Below are 15,189 nucleotides of genomic sequence, written 5' to 3' on the forward strand. Positions count from 1 at the left end.
GGAACGACAGAAATTAGGACCACACATTACTTTACATTCTGCTTTAGGTTCCCACTCAACTTGGTAATTTTTAATGCTTTTTTTTTTGTACTGAGGCTTTGGGTTTTGACCATGCAAAATAATTCCTCAAACACTCTGTAGCCTTTTTTTTTTTTTTTTTTTTCAATGGAAAAGCCTGTATGCAAAATGTTGGGCGTTAAACTCAATGCATGTGTGCTTGCTGTCTCATTGCTACTGTTTCCTCTTTCTCAGGACATGACCTTCACCACCACAATGAATGAGGAAAAACCTGTCAAATCCTCCTAGCTCCCTGGCTGTGCAGTTTGCTGTTCCCTTGCTGCTCACCAGACAGCAGCTCTTCCCACCCAAAGCACAGAAGAAGCCAGCAAGTCACAAATGACAGCTGAAAAGTGAAGCGTTATCAAAAGCTGTGTGAGACTCTGTCAGAGAGAAACTTTATATAGTAATTCTCCTCCTTCTGAGCCTGGGAAGCTGTGAATCCCATTGGTTCCAAAGAACAGAGAGTAGATATGTTCAAGTAACCAATACCAGATATTGCAGAAATCGATAAGTATATTAGAGTATTTACACACAGTCATCTACAGCATTTAGAAGTCTCCATTCAGAATGGATGATGGATATAGAAACACAAACCTCTATCAAGGGGGAAGGGCAGGAAACCAAGTCTCGGATGACTACAGGTACCAAGATGGTAACTACGAAGGGTACGCACCCAATGATGGCTACTACCATGGTGGGAATGAGCCTGCTCATGAAGAAGATGCCCAGAGTGATGTTACAGAAGGCCATGATGAAGATGATGAGGTCTATGAGGGGGAGTACCAAGGGATCCCGCACCCAGATGACATTAAAGAAAAGCAGAAGCAGCGAGCTCCTGCTGTGGCTGATGAGTACAGAGACCGTGCTGACCTTATGGCAGAGAGGATGGAGGATGAGGAGCAGCTTGCCCACCAGTACGAGAACATCATTGAGGAGTGTGGCCACGGACGCTTCCAGTGGACCCTGTTCTTTGTTTTAGGGTTGGCACTGATGGCAGATGGGGTGGAGGTGTTTGTGGTTGGATTTGTTCTCCCCAGTGCTGAGAAGGATATGTGCTTATCCAGTTCGAACAAAGGGATGCTAGGTAAGTGCCACTTGCGAACAGCTCTTCTAATGCAGTAAATAGTAGATAGAACACCTATTTCTAGTGACCAGCCCATTTCAGGACCTTCTGATGATTCTCCTCTTGTGTTGTATGTATGTCATGCATAGTCATGGTAGGTGGATCTGACTCAAAAGGTGTTCGCACGGTGCTGAGAAGGCAACTACTCAAAAGCAGCAGAATTGCACCACGTCGGAGCCCACCTTATGAATGTGCCGTGGCCCCAGGACTGGTCACTGCAGGCTGGATCTGAACAAGGCAGCTCGCACTCAGCAGGTCCACAGGGCGAAACTCATAGCGATGTTCAAGGGCAATATACGTGAAAGATGAGCCTACTAGAGCACTTAGTGACTCGGGTTTCAGTCCTTTTAGAAACTAAATTGTAACGAGAAGTCCACAAAGCAGTACCAGCCAAATATGATAGATATAAAAGACAGGGGTCGGTTTGCTGTGGACCACTTTGCTGTTACATTGTGGCTCCTGATGCTGCCCTGCTCTCCAAAGTTTTCCACTTTGCCCGTGTTCCCCTTTTCTTTAGCACCAACACCCAGCTGGCAGCTCAGCTGCGCAGTCGGTTCCTTCTGCACACTAACTTCTCAGTCAGAGCAGTTTCTTCTTAGGTCTGTGGAATGCAGTTGTGATGTGCTGCGTGGGGATTAAAGGCTGAAGCTACTGGCAACATCCCTTTTGCATCACCATTGACACCTCCCTGCGGTCAAAGTGCAAAGGCTTAGCTATTGTGAGGGAGACTGGGTGGAAAGGTTTGGATGAACAGTGTTTTCCCTTGGACGTTGTAAGCCACAGTCGGCAAAGTCTCGCAGATCTCTAAGAATCAGGAAAGCATCCAGCATGACCTGTAGTGAGAGCCAGCTGCGCGATAGTACTGTGCATCTGGAAGGAAAATAAAGTAGCTCTTGGAAGAACTGCTTTAGGAGGGGGACAGTGTGTCCGGATGGACAGGTACTGGGGTGGTGGGGGAATCATCAGGGCTTGTAGTTCAAACATTCTGGCCCAGAAGCCCTGCCTGATACAAGGGAAATGCAGATTTTGGATTAGATCCCAGCCCTTGACTCCATTCTATTTGCATTATTTGCATGTGACAAAGGCAATACATAATTATCCTTATACAGACCTCTCGTCTTGGTGTACAGATGTCCTAGACACTTTTCCCTTCTGTTTCTTCTTTTTTCTTCTCTGAACTTGAAGGTGTTTATTTCCACACACAAAAAAAGAGTTAAGTTGCCTTAAACAGTTTGCTAACTTTTTTTTGCTTCACAAACCACTTTAAAATTCTAGCTCGGAATATCTCAGGTCAGATATATAAAAGCAAATCCCTCACAATTGGATCCTGATTTCAAAGGGACTTCTGAATTCACCAGCTCCCTATGGGACACCAGGCTGGGTGCCTTTCCAGTGATGAGACCTTTTATGAAAAGCAGGTCATTTATTTTGGTGACTATATGAAAGCTGAAATCTTCTGCAACTCTGACCCCATAAATATCTATCTCCACAGAGCTCAAGCTCTGGCAGGCACCCGAGTCAGGAAACTTCAAATGTCACAAGAAAATCTATCTTTGAAGTATTTCTGGCTCAACCACAGGTAAAAAATGAACAAGAAATCTCCCGAGAGAGATTGTTCTGCTTTTTGCAGCTCAGTATTTGCAAGGCTGAAAGTTCAGGGTGTTCTGATAAGCTCTGAATAAGCAAGGAGACATTTGGGTCTGTATCCAACCCCAGCTCCAGCCTCCCGCGCATTAACCAAGCTAATCTGGAATTGGTAATTAGGGGAAGAGCTCTTCTTGCTGCCTTTCCTGCCCGTTTTTAAAGACAACTTTTGAGAACCTGGTTTTGCGCAACAATTTCCTCTGTCCTTTGCTTGTTTGTTCGGGGCATCTGCTCTCAAAGGTTGTCTTCACATTATTTTGTGGCTTAAGTATGAAGGGTAAAAAAAGAATTTTCCTAAAACCAAGGAAAATTGATATGTCTTAGTTCAAGGAAGAGAGAAAAGTGAATGTTTATGGTAGCACTCAGTTGCTACTGATTGGTGTTGTACATGAGGTCTCTGAGTCAGTCCATCTTATTTCTTAAACACGCTTTTGTGTCTGCTGGATATTCCTCTACTGTAGATTTCATGGAATCATAGAATGGTTCGGGTTGAAAGGGACCTTAAAGATCATCTATTTCCAACCCCCCCGCCATGGGCAGGGACACCTCCCACAAGACCAGGCTGCTCAAAGCCCCATCCAGCCTGGCCTTGAACACCTCCAGAGATGGGGCATCCACAGCTTCTCTGGGCAACCTGTTCCATTGTCTCACCACCCTCACAGTAAAGAATTTCTTCCTGATATCCAATCTAAATTTCCCCTCTTTCAGTTTGAAACCATTACCCCTTGTCCTATCGTTACACTTCCTGGTAGAGTCCCTCCCCATCCTTCCCGTAGCCCCCATTCAGGTACTGGAAGGCCGCTATAAAGTCTCCTTGGAGCTTTCTCTTCTCCAGCCTGAACAACCCCAACTCCCCAGCTCTCTCAGCCTGTCCTCATAGCAAAGGTGTTTCAGCCCTCTGATCATCTCCTCTTGGATCTGAGGTTTGTGAGATGATCCTTTGTGAAAAAGAATTAAGCTTGGCTTAGAAAGCTTTAGATTGCAGAGTGGTGCACTGATACGAGCAATGAAGACCCAAGGGCATCGAGAAGTGAGGGTGTGAGAAGGCTGGAGTGGGCATGGGACCGCTGGAAGGCTTAAGATGGGCAGAGTGCAGATCTCTGGGTCTGGGGAGGAGGAGGACAGCTTTCTGCCGAACTGAGGACAGCAGCAGGGAGCAGAGGGTGTTGGAGGTTTGGCAGGCAGCAGGGCAGGGAGACGAGGTTTGGGTGCAGACCTGCCTCCAGCACAGCTTGGTGTCCCAAGTACTGCCCCTGCAAGAGGGCTTCATCCCTCTTCTAAGCAGCCACGGGTACACGGCATGACAAGGACAGCCAGATACCAGCTCCTGAAGGGAAAGGCTGGGAAGATGCTATTGATGGAAACAGGAACATAATCTTCCTCAGAACCCTTCCTGGATTAGCTTCAGCACCCATCCACCAGTAAGTAGAAAAAAGTATCTCCTAACAAAGCTCAGAGGCTCCAACACGTGCTCATATCCCTCGGGGGTTCCATTCCCTCAATGGTCTATGGGTTGTGCAAATTGATCTCGTTAATGCTCAGGGTTCAATGATACTTGACTTGGCACAATAATGGGTGGCAATCAAAGAGCTCTTCACCTCAATTTCTGCCTCATGTGCTGTGGCGATCTTGTAAGAGTGTGCCCACACAGAATGAACGGAGGGTTGATTGAGAAAGCACAGCTTTCCCTCAAATTATCATGAGGCTTCAGGGATGGAGGGTCATCATCCACACACGAGTTACTGCCCCTCACCTTGCTCCTGTGTACCAATAGATGTCCTCAGGCAAGGTCGTGTTTATTCCTAAGCGACACCGTTCGCCTCAACACGTTTTTGCTAAGGAAACATAACCAGGTTATCCCAGGTGGAGTTAAGGTTGCTCCCAGGCAGCTGCTAACATTTAAACACACAAGAAGGTCTCAGTCATAACAAGAGAGGCCGGGAGGGAAAAAAATGGGAAATGAATCAGGTAAGTAATCAAACTCTTGCAGAAATAGGAAGGGACAAATAAGAGAGCTAAAATAGATGCCCCCTAAAGACCAATTTAGTGAAATTCCCCTTTTGCTAAAAGGACATTTTGCATTAAATACTCTGTACATTGCATATTTTTCCTCCCTCGGAAAGCAAGCATGGGAAAATATCAAGCAAATTATGGCCAAATTATGCAAAAATTACAAATAAACAGATGCCCACAGTGTTTCATGAAATGTGTGAAATGACTATGACACATCTTAGAAAACGTTTACATTTTGTTCTGAAAATAAACATTTCGCCATCAGATGCAAATTAACAGCTATTCTAGCCCTAAATATCCCTAGTGGGACAAAACACATATTTGGAGTTTTCTGTTATGCGAAATGCTATTTTGAAGTTGATTGCAGGGGTATTAAAAAAAAAAACAACAAATCAACAGCTATATATTTCAGCAGTTTGATCGAATCAACTTTTAGCGCTAGTTAAGAATAAGTTTGGTAACTTGTAATACCATTATTTTTACATATATGTTTGATAAATCTGCTTTGCTGGGCTTTCTCCAGTAGCAGTCATAATAAAAATTAATTTATTAAATTTTCTGAAACAGAATATTCCTTTTCAGTACAAGGCATCCTGTCAGAAACAGAATATTTTTTGATTTGCTAAGGATAATCATATGAAGAGCCATAAATTTTCTATTTGCTTATTTGCTGAAAAGTACATGGTATCATTATTTGGAGAAATATCGTCTAAATTTCTATCTTCAAGTGCTTTTAATCACCTCTCAGAGGACTAAGTCTATTCGCAAGCGTAGAGCAGTAAGTACGCCGCGAGTATAAAAGATGGTGTCATAGTCATGTTTCAAACTTTTTCACATCTTGTGTATCAAAAACTCAAGGCACAGCTAAAGCTTCCCAGATCTCCGGGGCTGCAGTTGCGTTATCCTCATTTCACGCTTCACCAAACCGAGACAAGAAAAATTTTAAAGGCTTTGCCCGAAACTGCGAAACAGCCACAACCAATGCTGGGAATGAAATCGGTCTTTCAGGCACACAGCTCCCTTTTTCCTTTTATGATTTAATAATAATATTTTAAGGAGGATATCGTCTTACAGACTCTTAGCCTCATAGTGTTAGATAAAAAAAATATTAAAAAGATCCTATTAGGAATTATGCAGTTATGTAGCAATTCAATGCTTGGCTGTGTGAGTCAGGTTAAATAGGATGGGTAACAATATCCCTGCTTTTAGTTGTGTGAAGAGGATGTTTTATTATTAGCTGAGATAAAATCTGGCCTCAGCTTCTCATTGACCTGAATTCACCTGATATGACAGTAAATCCTAATCCCCTCGGCAGAGCTCTGTGGCTTTTCTCCACCTTTTTTTTTTTTCTGGATAAGCGCAGATGAGCCCAGACGTGGCTTCCTTGCTCTGCCGTGGCTCATGGCTGCCAGTTTTGCACCTCCACGGCCACGGACCCCCCAACATGTCATCCAGCTAAACCCTGGTGAGACCTGCCTCTGTCCACGTCCCCAGCATCGGACATGAATTCCTGGCTGCAAATTTGCTCTTGGGCAGAAACACTCCCGCAGCCCAAGAAGCATCATCACCCTGAGTGGTAGGGACATGTTAGGGGAAAAGAGGTGGTTTTGTGATTTGGGAACACCCCGCACCTTGCGCAGGTCTGCTGTGGGGATGGCCATGTCGCCATTTATAGACCCTGCGGGAATTTCATCTGACGAGAGCCAGCACGAACAGGTTTTCGTTTAACAGCAGAGGATTTGTTTGGCTTCCTCTTGTTGAAAACTTTGCTTTAGCAGAGGGGTTGGGTGGGGGGAACCAGATGGTCCCATGAATATTGTGGTGATGGACAAGTCCCGTGGGGGAGCTGTGAAGCCGGCTGAGCGTAAACAGCCACCCACGCCATGCTGGCAGCGCTCGGCGAAGGGCTCGCTGCGCGTTGCCTCCCCGCTGCTGCGTCAAAGCGCTCGTGGCTTCGCGCATCCACCTTTGGCTTTAATGTGCAGAATCCCCTGGATCTCAGCAGCCAGATTTGCCCCGTATCCACCCCCAGATCTCCGAAAATGGAAAGCCACCTTTCACGTGGGCGATCCGTTTCTCAGTGGCAGAGCCACTAGCTGTAGATGAAGTCTCTCTGCCGGTACTTAACCAACAAGGCAGGTGCAACGAGACTTCCCTTTCATTTGATTTCCATTTACAAGGTCAAGGAGGTTAGTGGGGAAAGCACTAATAAGCCTACAAGGAAAATCAGATAAATTTCAGGAAGAAAGGGAAAAAAGGCCACTCAGCCCTCAGTTCATCCTCTGGTGAGACCATCCCCTGCTCTGGTACACGCCGGCCATCGCTAGAGCACAAGACAGTCAGGACGACCGCTGGCTCATTCCTCCCTTTAGCTTACTTACACACGATTGGATCCTGTGCCTCGCCTTGTCCATCTCCCAAACTGTACAGACCCGACTCACAAAATTTTGTGTCCATAAAGTGCATCCCTGTATGCTACACTGGTAGGAGTGTTTGGATTTTGTTTTTATTACACTTTGAATAGCAGGATATATGAGGTTCTAATCCTTTTCTGGTGTCCAAATGCTTTCCCTCTTCAAAAGCCTTTCTTTTTTACCATAGGGCTATACAGGTAGTGGCTTGGGCTTTGAAGGCAGGTAGGAGCTTCCACGTTCCTGTGGTTACTGGCTCCGTGCAGACCAGTTAGAGCTGAGACAACCCTGCACCTGGACCCAGGCGGCCTCCTCACCTTCCTGACAGCCCCAAGGGCTCTGGGACTAATTCGTCCCCTTGAACTGTGGGGTTTTTCTGTTCAAATTTTCCATTTTTAACATGAGTCCTTGTCCTGCCTTGAAAGGGATTATTTTCAGATTTCCCTTATTTTTAAGAATTTTAATCCCATTAACTGTCAATGAAAGAAATTCATGCTTGTGATGGAGATTTAGTTAAACCTTGTTGGTTTTTTTTTTTGTTTTCTTTCTGAAACCCTCACTTCAAAATATATTGAAATAGTAAAAGGACAGTTTAGTGGACACCGAGCCATGTACTATATCCACCTTTCCTTATTCCTAGAACTTCAGCTTTTAAGTCCACAATTCCTGTCTAACATGGAGCACAAAACTTCGATAAAGGCTAATAAATTTCTTAGTGTGAAAATGCTGCATATGTTACCTCTTTTCTAGTGGGAATGAGCCCAGTCAGTGGTCACATATTTTCCTTATAACTTCAGCATTGGATGTGTCATAACCTGAAATTTATTCTTAGAATTTCTGCTCTTCGGTTTTCCACCGATTTTACGGGAGGCTATTGCAGACTTTCCCACAGGCATTCATTATACTGCATTACTTGTGGAATAGTCTGCAAATAATGGCTTATTCAGAGCTGCCCTTAACATTTCACCTAACCGCTGTATGTGTTAATTTGGAAGCCGAGTCCTCCCAGCACAGCCTAAGTCTGCGTGGTTTGAAGCAGAGGTCTGAAGTCCAGTTTCTCGTACAGACTGCTGTAGTGTTGTTCTGTAGAATATTTTGTGGGCAGAAGTAAAACAACAAAAGAAATACCATTTAGTGATCGCTTTTCTTGGTCTAATTCTCCTTAAAATTCAAGTTTCCTTGAGCTGGATCTCTTTCAGAGGTAACAACCATCACTATGTTCTCCAGAAGACTGTCTCTCCCGCATGGAGACTGTACGAGTAACTATTCCACTCCTCCCTAGGTCCCTGACACCTTATTGTTAATCCAGGAGACAGCAATCTCCAAAGCCTGATGTTTGTTATTGTGCACCTTGGGTCCCACAATCCGGCAGTTGTCAGAGTGTTTTATAGCAGCTGCCCCAAAAGGTTTAACGATACGGGCCATGCAGAACATACAGTCTTACCAAAAGAGACCTCTCTACCAGAATAAAGTGTCCTGCTGATTTTGTTTCAGCCCTGTACTAAACATTTCTATAGCCGGGATCCTTCCCCTCAGAAGCTGGCCAAGCGGACAGTCTCTGGTCAACCCTGAGGTTTCCTTTACTACAGATTTTCGTTGTTTTAAATTTCTGAGGGACAACGCATCCGTTGGTTTGTCGCGTATGATAACCAATGAAAGCCACATGGATGCTGTGTTGCAGAGATATAATTTTCCCTTCCATCACAAGTTTGGGCTCCTCAGTCAGAATCTGCAGAGGTTTGCCCACAAAAGCAGCTCCACTTTGCTTCTCGATACCCAGTTTCACACGCTGCCATGTCCCATGCCAAGCCCACCGTTCCCTGGGCCAGAGAGCTGGCTGCCCTGCTGCCGGCCAGGGTGCTTGGCAATAAATCCCCACTGCAATAAATCCCCAGCTAGAAGACAGAAACAACCTCCTCCACCTCCTCCTGAGCGGGGACGTTTTCTGTTATTAAGAGGATTTGGATGAACATCTGCCATCCAGGGATTTTCTCCGAGGGGGGAAAAAAAAAAAGAAAAAAATTAACTGAGGCAGATGATTTTTTTAATTCCTCGTGGGGTCTGGTGGGGTGGGCTGAGCTGTGTCGTGAGCCGCTCGCGCGGCGCTGGCAGCGCTCACTGTCAGAGGGGCGGCTGCGATGCACCAGTGAGCAGATACCAGGGTGCATCATCGCTTCCGTCTGCTGGCTGCGATCAGAGCTGCTCCATTAAACGTAGCTCAGGAGCCAGGGTAAGTGCCTTAAGCCTTACAGCGCTGCATTAAGATTCTTCCTTCAGCAAGATTTTGGACTGAAAGGGTTTTTTACCTCAGCTCTAGCCTTGTAATTTGCACTTCAGCGAACAAGCTGGAGACCAAAGTCAACAGAGAAAGAGATCCCAGCTTCCCATCTGTGTACATGTCTTCTCTGACTGCTGCAGATCAGTATCTGAAACCTTTACTCACCTTCAGATCACCTCACCAGGACAGCTCGGGTGAGGAGGGTAGGGCAGGCAGCGTGGGTATTGATGGCACAGAGCCGTGTGGAGCTGTACCGTGTGGAGGTACAACTGTGACGGCAAAACCCTGTGCCATGGTTGTGGTACAAAGAGGCAAGAATGGATTTTTTTTGCCTTTGACACACAAAATCCTAATTGCCCATTAGACATTTTGTGGCCACAAAAGAAAGCAGAACCATTCACAGAGAGGTGACCCCACTGCCCTGCTATGGAACAAGGAGATTTCAGAAGTCTGAACCTTTCCACTTCTGATCAACGTGAGACAAGCATCCTTCAAATGCTGCAGCAGCTCTCTGCTGCATAACTTTTAATTTAGTAATGCATTTCAAATCACGTGCAGGCGTTCACAATCAGAAGAAAGACAGAGTCAGCTGCCAAATAACTCTCTGCATTAGTCCTTAGCCGGCTTTGCTGGATGGCATAGAACAGCCTTCAGCCATCAAATTGATCGTCTCGTTTAAATGTTAACGAGTTGTAAAAAAATTCGTCATCACCTTGTTTCCCAAGTGATGTGTTTGACAGAACAGGTCCCTGGGAAGCTGTTGGCTCTCAAGAGAAGTCAACACTTGGTTCAAGGTGAGGATTGACCCTCCAAAGAGATGTTCTTCAACCATGCCTGAAAAATGTTTATTTTAGCTGCGTTTCTTCAGTCAGTGAATAGGAATGTTTCCTATTAAAACAATGTATTTACTTGCTCAGCACCTGTTGCCTTCACTAGGGGCCAGGGATACAGGGAACACTGCTGCTTTTCTTCAGTTATGGTGTTTTCTTCAACCCCTGCTCAGCTGGGTCTTGAACCTGACATGCCCCCAACCTCCAAGCATCTCCAAGCATAATTTTTTCCTTCAAGAACCCCCTGCACTGCAAGTTTTGCTTTTCATCCAGCAGATATTCCTCCATCCTGACATAGTTCAGCTCCTCTGGATCATATCCAGCCATGACCAGGCCCCATCAGGATGTCCACAGCAGGACTGTGCAGCCTATAGGCATAGGCTATAATCCAGCCCGTGGTGTTTGAGATGATGCAGGAGGTGTTCTGGGAACGGCCTCTTGCACCTCTGTGCTTCCCAGGAAACACGGTGGTTGCCACCACTTTCTTCTGAAATGTGGTGATGGTGGCACTGCTCCTGTTCTGTGGGCCACTAGCTTGCAGTAGACAGCTCTGAGACATATGTGGGTTAGTAGGTGAGGAGCTGCCAATGCGGTAACAGTGAGCTTGGATGTGCTGCCCCGAACCCTTCCATGTCAGCAGCTGCAGAGCCATCAGAGCATGCTGTAAAGTCACCGGGTCACCGAGTGTTTTGGCCCTGCAGTGCTAAGGCAGAGGCAGCCACAGCCACACTCAGCGAGAGGACAAAGTACGAAGGGCCTTGTCCTTTACACCGTGAAACTCAGCATAGCTTCAGGAGCATAGTCTCTCTCCTTGCGTTCTTGCCTCATCTGGGCTTTTTCAGAGGAGCCTTGGAGACATATGCTCCTGCCTGATCCTTTCCATCCTTACATGTTTCCTGGCTCAAAGGAATGAGCAGAGATTTGTTCACAGCCAAGCCTAAAACAAAAAATTGAAGCCCAGGGGCCAATGAAGCCTTCAAAGACCTGGTCCATGTGGTACCAGCTGCTGGACTGATCAATTACCAGAGGTTATTCCTTAACAGCAGTGCAAATCATTTCCCTCTAGCTGATCAGTGTTTCCAGCCCTCCAGCACTGATTGCTATTAGATTTTAAATGCTTAATATCTAATCCTGCTGTCCTTTCATATCATAACTCCTTCAGGCCTCAACAGGAATTTTGCCAGCAGAAGAATCATAGCTTGCGGTTATTCCTGAGAATATTCTTGCTCACTGAAGTATCTACAGCTTAAAAAAAATAATTCCTGGACCTGTGAGCATTATTAATTAGTGCTATTTACACTAGTACCCAGATAAAGGAAAAGGCCATATGATAGGTGGCTCTTCTGGGGGTGCTGTCAGTAGAAGAGCCAAGAACCACCGCTGTGTTTTCTAGGCCAGAGTTGCAAGCACATAGCGAGCTGGGTACAGGCAGCTTATTTAGGGAAGAAAACCATTCTCTCCTATTCAGCCTGGCAGCAAATGTAGTCACTGAAACTGTGTTTTGAGGACCCCATGGTAGAAGATCTATTGAAGTCAAGTTAAAAAATGGAACCCATTTTTCTTAACGATGTCAGAGTGTCAACTTCCTAGAGCAAACTGTGAAGACAAGCAGTAGGTTCTGCTTTCTCCTGAAATTTTGAGATGTAGACTGCACTCTTTTCTGTAAGCTATCCTTCAGTTGGGTGCCAGATCTTGGCTCAGTAACGAAGGAAGTAGATGCGCTACACAAGGTGAGCCTCAGTAACAGACTGATCCTTTCAGAAAAAGCTAGGAAAAGCAGAGAGTGAAAGAGATGATATACTGCAAAGGAAGCATGGGTAGGATAGGTAACCTGCAAAGGAATTTATCCATGCTTTAGCAGTCTCTCTGCTCTCACAGTTTTCTGAGTACAAACGGCAACCAGAGAGAGCCTCCTCCCTGCACATCCTCAGTCCCATTGCGCTCAGGAGGGTTAGCGGAGTTAAGACATCAGACTTCTGTTGTATCGTTGGTGGCACATAGCTGGGACACGTGTATTCTAAGCTGCTTATGCCTGGCCATTGCTTACGTGCAGGGGATATGTGAGCGGGGAGGCAGGGAAAGAAAGATGTGGGTCTGGTCAAATGAGGGTATGACTATATTGCAGGCAGCAATGCAGTAGGGAGCGATGCAAGCTCATGGGCAGAAGATGAGGAAATTAGGTTTCACCAATGGATGGAGTTTCTGGCATCTGAGATAGCTAATCTGGGGGGGGAGCATGAGGGTATCTCTACTTTATTGCATAGTATACTGGGTTGACACCAGCTGCCGTACGGGAGCATTAAAATCTGCATCTACATTGCCTAATATTTGTACCCACTAACCAAACTCACTGTCTCTCTGTTTCTATTCTAGGCTTGATAGTCTACTTAGGAATGATGGTGGGGGCTGTCATGCTGGGTGGCCTCGCTGATAAACTGGGAAGAAAGCAATGCCTCATCATATCACTTGCAATCAATGCTGCCTTCGCGTTCCTCTCCTCCTTCGTCCAGGGATACGGATTCTTCCTCTTCTGCCGCCTTATCTCGGGCCTCGGGTGGGTAACTGGTGAATCCACCCCGTGTCCTGGAGGAGTCCTGCCACAGCTTGGCAGTTTGAGTGTGTGGGGTGGGAGGAGGAAGGCTCCTCCGGAGATGCGTCTGGTACCAAGCTGGGATGGCACTGCTGTTTAGCACGTGTGGTTACATTACTTTACTCTTGACCTTTAAAGAGTTAGCATTAAGAAAGCTTGATCATTGACGTTCTTCTGGCACTGCCCAAATTGTGCAGAAAGGCGAGTGAGACTGATAAACGCCCACCTCCTTTTACAAGCCTTACAGCCAGGGCCTCCAATGAGACCTTCAGCAGTCCCCATCACCTGCCTGTATTTTAACTCCCTAAAATGAGTGATCACGAAATAACAACAGAGAAGATGTCTAGGTGAAGAGCAGGGCATTACACTGGCTTTATATAAACTGTACAGGAAATTCGGCTTTCAGAGCATGAGAAGAATCTTCTTTATCTTTGGTGTCTAAGACGAGACCAGCCAAAGGGAGATTTGCATTTTTCCTACAAGCCTCGCCTTTGTGCAGTGGGTCTATGAGTGTGACTTTCCCCCTTTATATATGCAATCCTAAATACAAAGACATTGAAGAAAACTCTTATTCTTCCCATGTGCTGTTTTTTCTCCTCAGTATTGGGGGATCCCTCCCCATCGTGTTTGCCTATTTCTCTGAATTCCTATCTCGTGAGAAGAGGGGGGAACACCTGAGCTGGCTTTGCATGTTCTGGATGATTGGTGGTATTTTTGCTTCAGCAATGGCTTGGAGCATCATCCCGCATTACGGTAATTGGTTTGTGCTTTTGACTTTCAACACCGGCACATTCCTGCATCACTACAATACCCCGACAGCCCGCACAGGTAGCGTTAGTCAGTCCTCACACATCCCACCATAAACAACACTGAAAATAATAGATACCTGAAGCGCACACAAAAGGTTGGATAAATCAACTGAGTGATTGATTGACTGATACTAGGGCTGTAAATAGGACTGATGAGGGCTGATTTTCATCAAAAGCTTCAAATACACCCCTTGAATTATGCTGCCAGAGCCCGAGCGCTTAATCTAAATGTCAGGGCATTCAGGGAAAACTGCACTGAGATTATATTGCAAAAATTGATCCAGTTATCAAAAATAAGTAACTTTAATCAGAGAATTACTGGGTTCTATGAATAACAGCAGTGAGGACAGCACACGCTCTTTTCCTTAGCCAAGCGTCAACACTCTCGGGGCTGTGTGTCTGGTGACACGTCTCCCCAGCATGCGATGGGCTGGAGTCACATCTGACTTCACCTAATTGGCTTGAGGAGTTCCCTGCCCAGAGCTGGGAGTGGGAGAGAAGTAGTAGATCAGTAGACTCTGAAACCTATCCATGCTCTGGGGAGCAAAAATCTGCATGTCACGTGGTATTCCTTGTAACTCGTGTATATCCTAGGGAAACATCAGAAGCAAATATCTACTGGAAAAGATTAATTCCCTCAGTATCCAGTGACACCAGCTGTTTGCAAAATCCTGTTTGAGGAAAGTAGGACAGGCCACAAAGACCATGAAGAAAAACACTAACATTTACCTATCTATCAATCCGTCTTCACCATCTTTAAAGTATGCTCAGTATAAAGAAATTTTCATGCTTTTGATTGATATGGCAGAGACTGTTGGAACAAATAGACAAATTTACTGCATAGTGTTGTCAGGTTAAGTAATTCTATTATCTGCAATTACATTTGCATTAGAAAACTCTTATGTATTTACATTACATTTATTTTTCAATTGACTTTTCGATGTTTTGTTTTTATAGCTTCTCTTTTTGATTTCCCATGTTCCACCTACTCTTTTGGAACTTCGGGAAATGAGTAGAACACCATGACTGACTCAGATGAGACCTCTGCAAACCCCATTGCTTGATGATTTCCTTATTAAATGAATAAAAATATTTATAGACAAAAAAATGAATTAAACATTCCTTTTGAGATTTGATCCTAGGGAAAGTAACTGGAGCAATGCAAGAATGATGCTGTGCTTTCCAGTCCCTAGCAGGGGAATACCTGACCTGGTCAGGCATCAGGAAAAAAGCAGGAGAGGGGGAATCTCAAATGCAGGATTAGGATCTTGGTTCTTCTATGTTTGAATCCCAGCTGAGGTTTTGTAGGTAGGGAAAAAAATAAGCTTGCTTTCCTAGCTCGCTTCTGTAAAATATGAAATACATGTGTGATGTACAAGACGGAAAGGAGACACCTCTAATGCACCTCTCAGATCAGAGAGGATTTAACCT

General features: G+C 45.4%; 1 protein-coding gene across 2 annotated transcripts in view; it reads left to right on the forward strand.

Moving 5' to 3' along the window:
- SV2B (synaptic vesicle glycoprotein 2B) overlaps positions 1 to 15,189 on the forward strand; it is a 70,044-nt gene that overhangs the window by 36,995 nt on the left and 17,860 nt on the right. For both annotated transcript variants that reach the window (XM_063346272.1, XM_063346274.1), the window contains 3 exons: positions 253 to 1,144; positions 12,733 to 12,913; positions 13,551 to 13,702. In XM_063346272.1, coding sequence (XP_063202342.1) covers positions 628 to 1,144; positions 12,733 to 12,913; positions 13,551 to 13,702 — 850 coding nt within the window. In that variant the 5' untranslated portion in view covers positions 253 to 627. The remainder of the gene's footprint in view (positions 1 to 252; positions 1,145 to 12,732; positions 12,914 to 13,550; positions 13,703 to 15,189) is intronic.

Source organism: Chroicocephalus ridibundus, chromosome 9 (genome assembly GCF_963924245.1).
Source record: "Chroicocephalus ridibundus chromosome 9, bChrRid1.1, whole genome shotgun sequence".
NCBI lineage: Eukaryota > Metazoa > Chordata > Aves > Charadriiformes > Laridae > Chroicocephalus > Chroicocephalus ridibundus.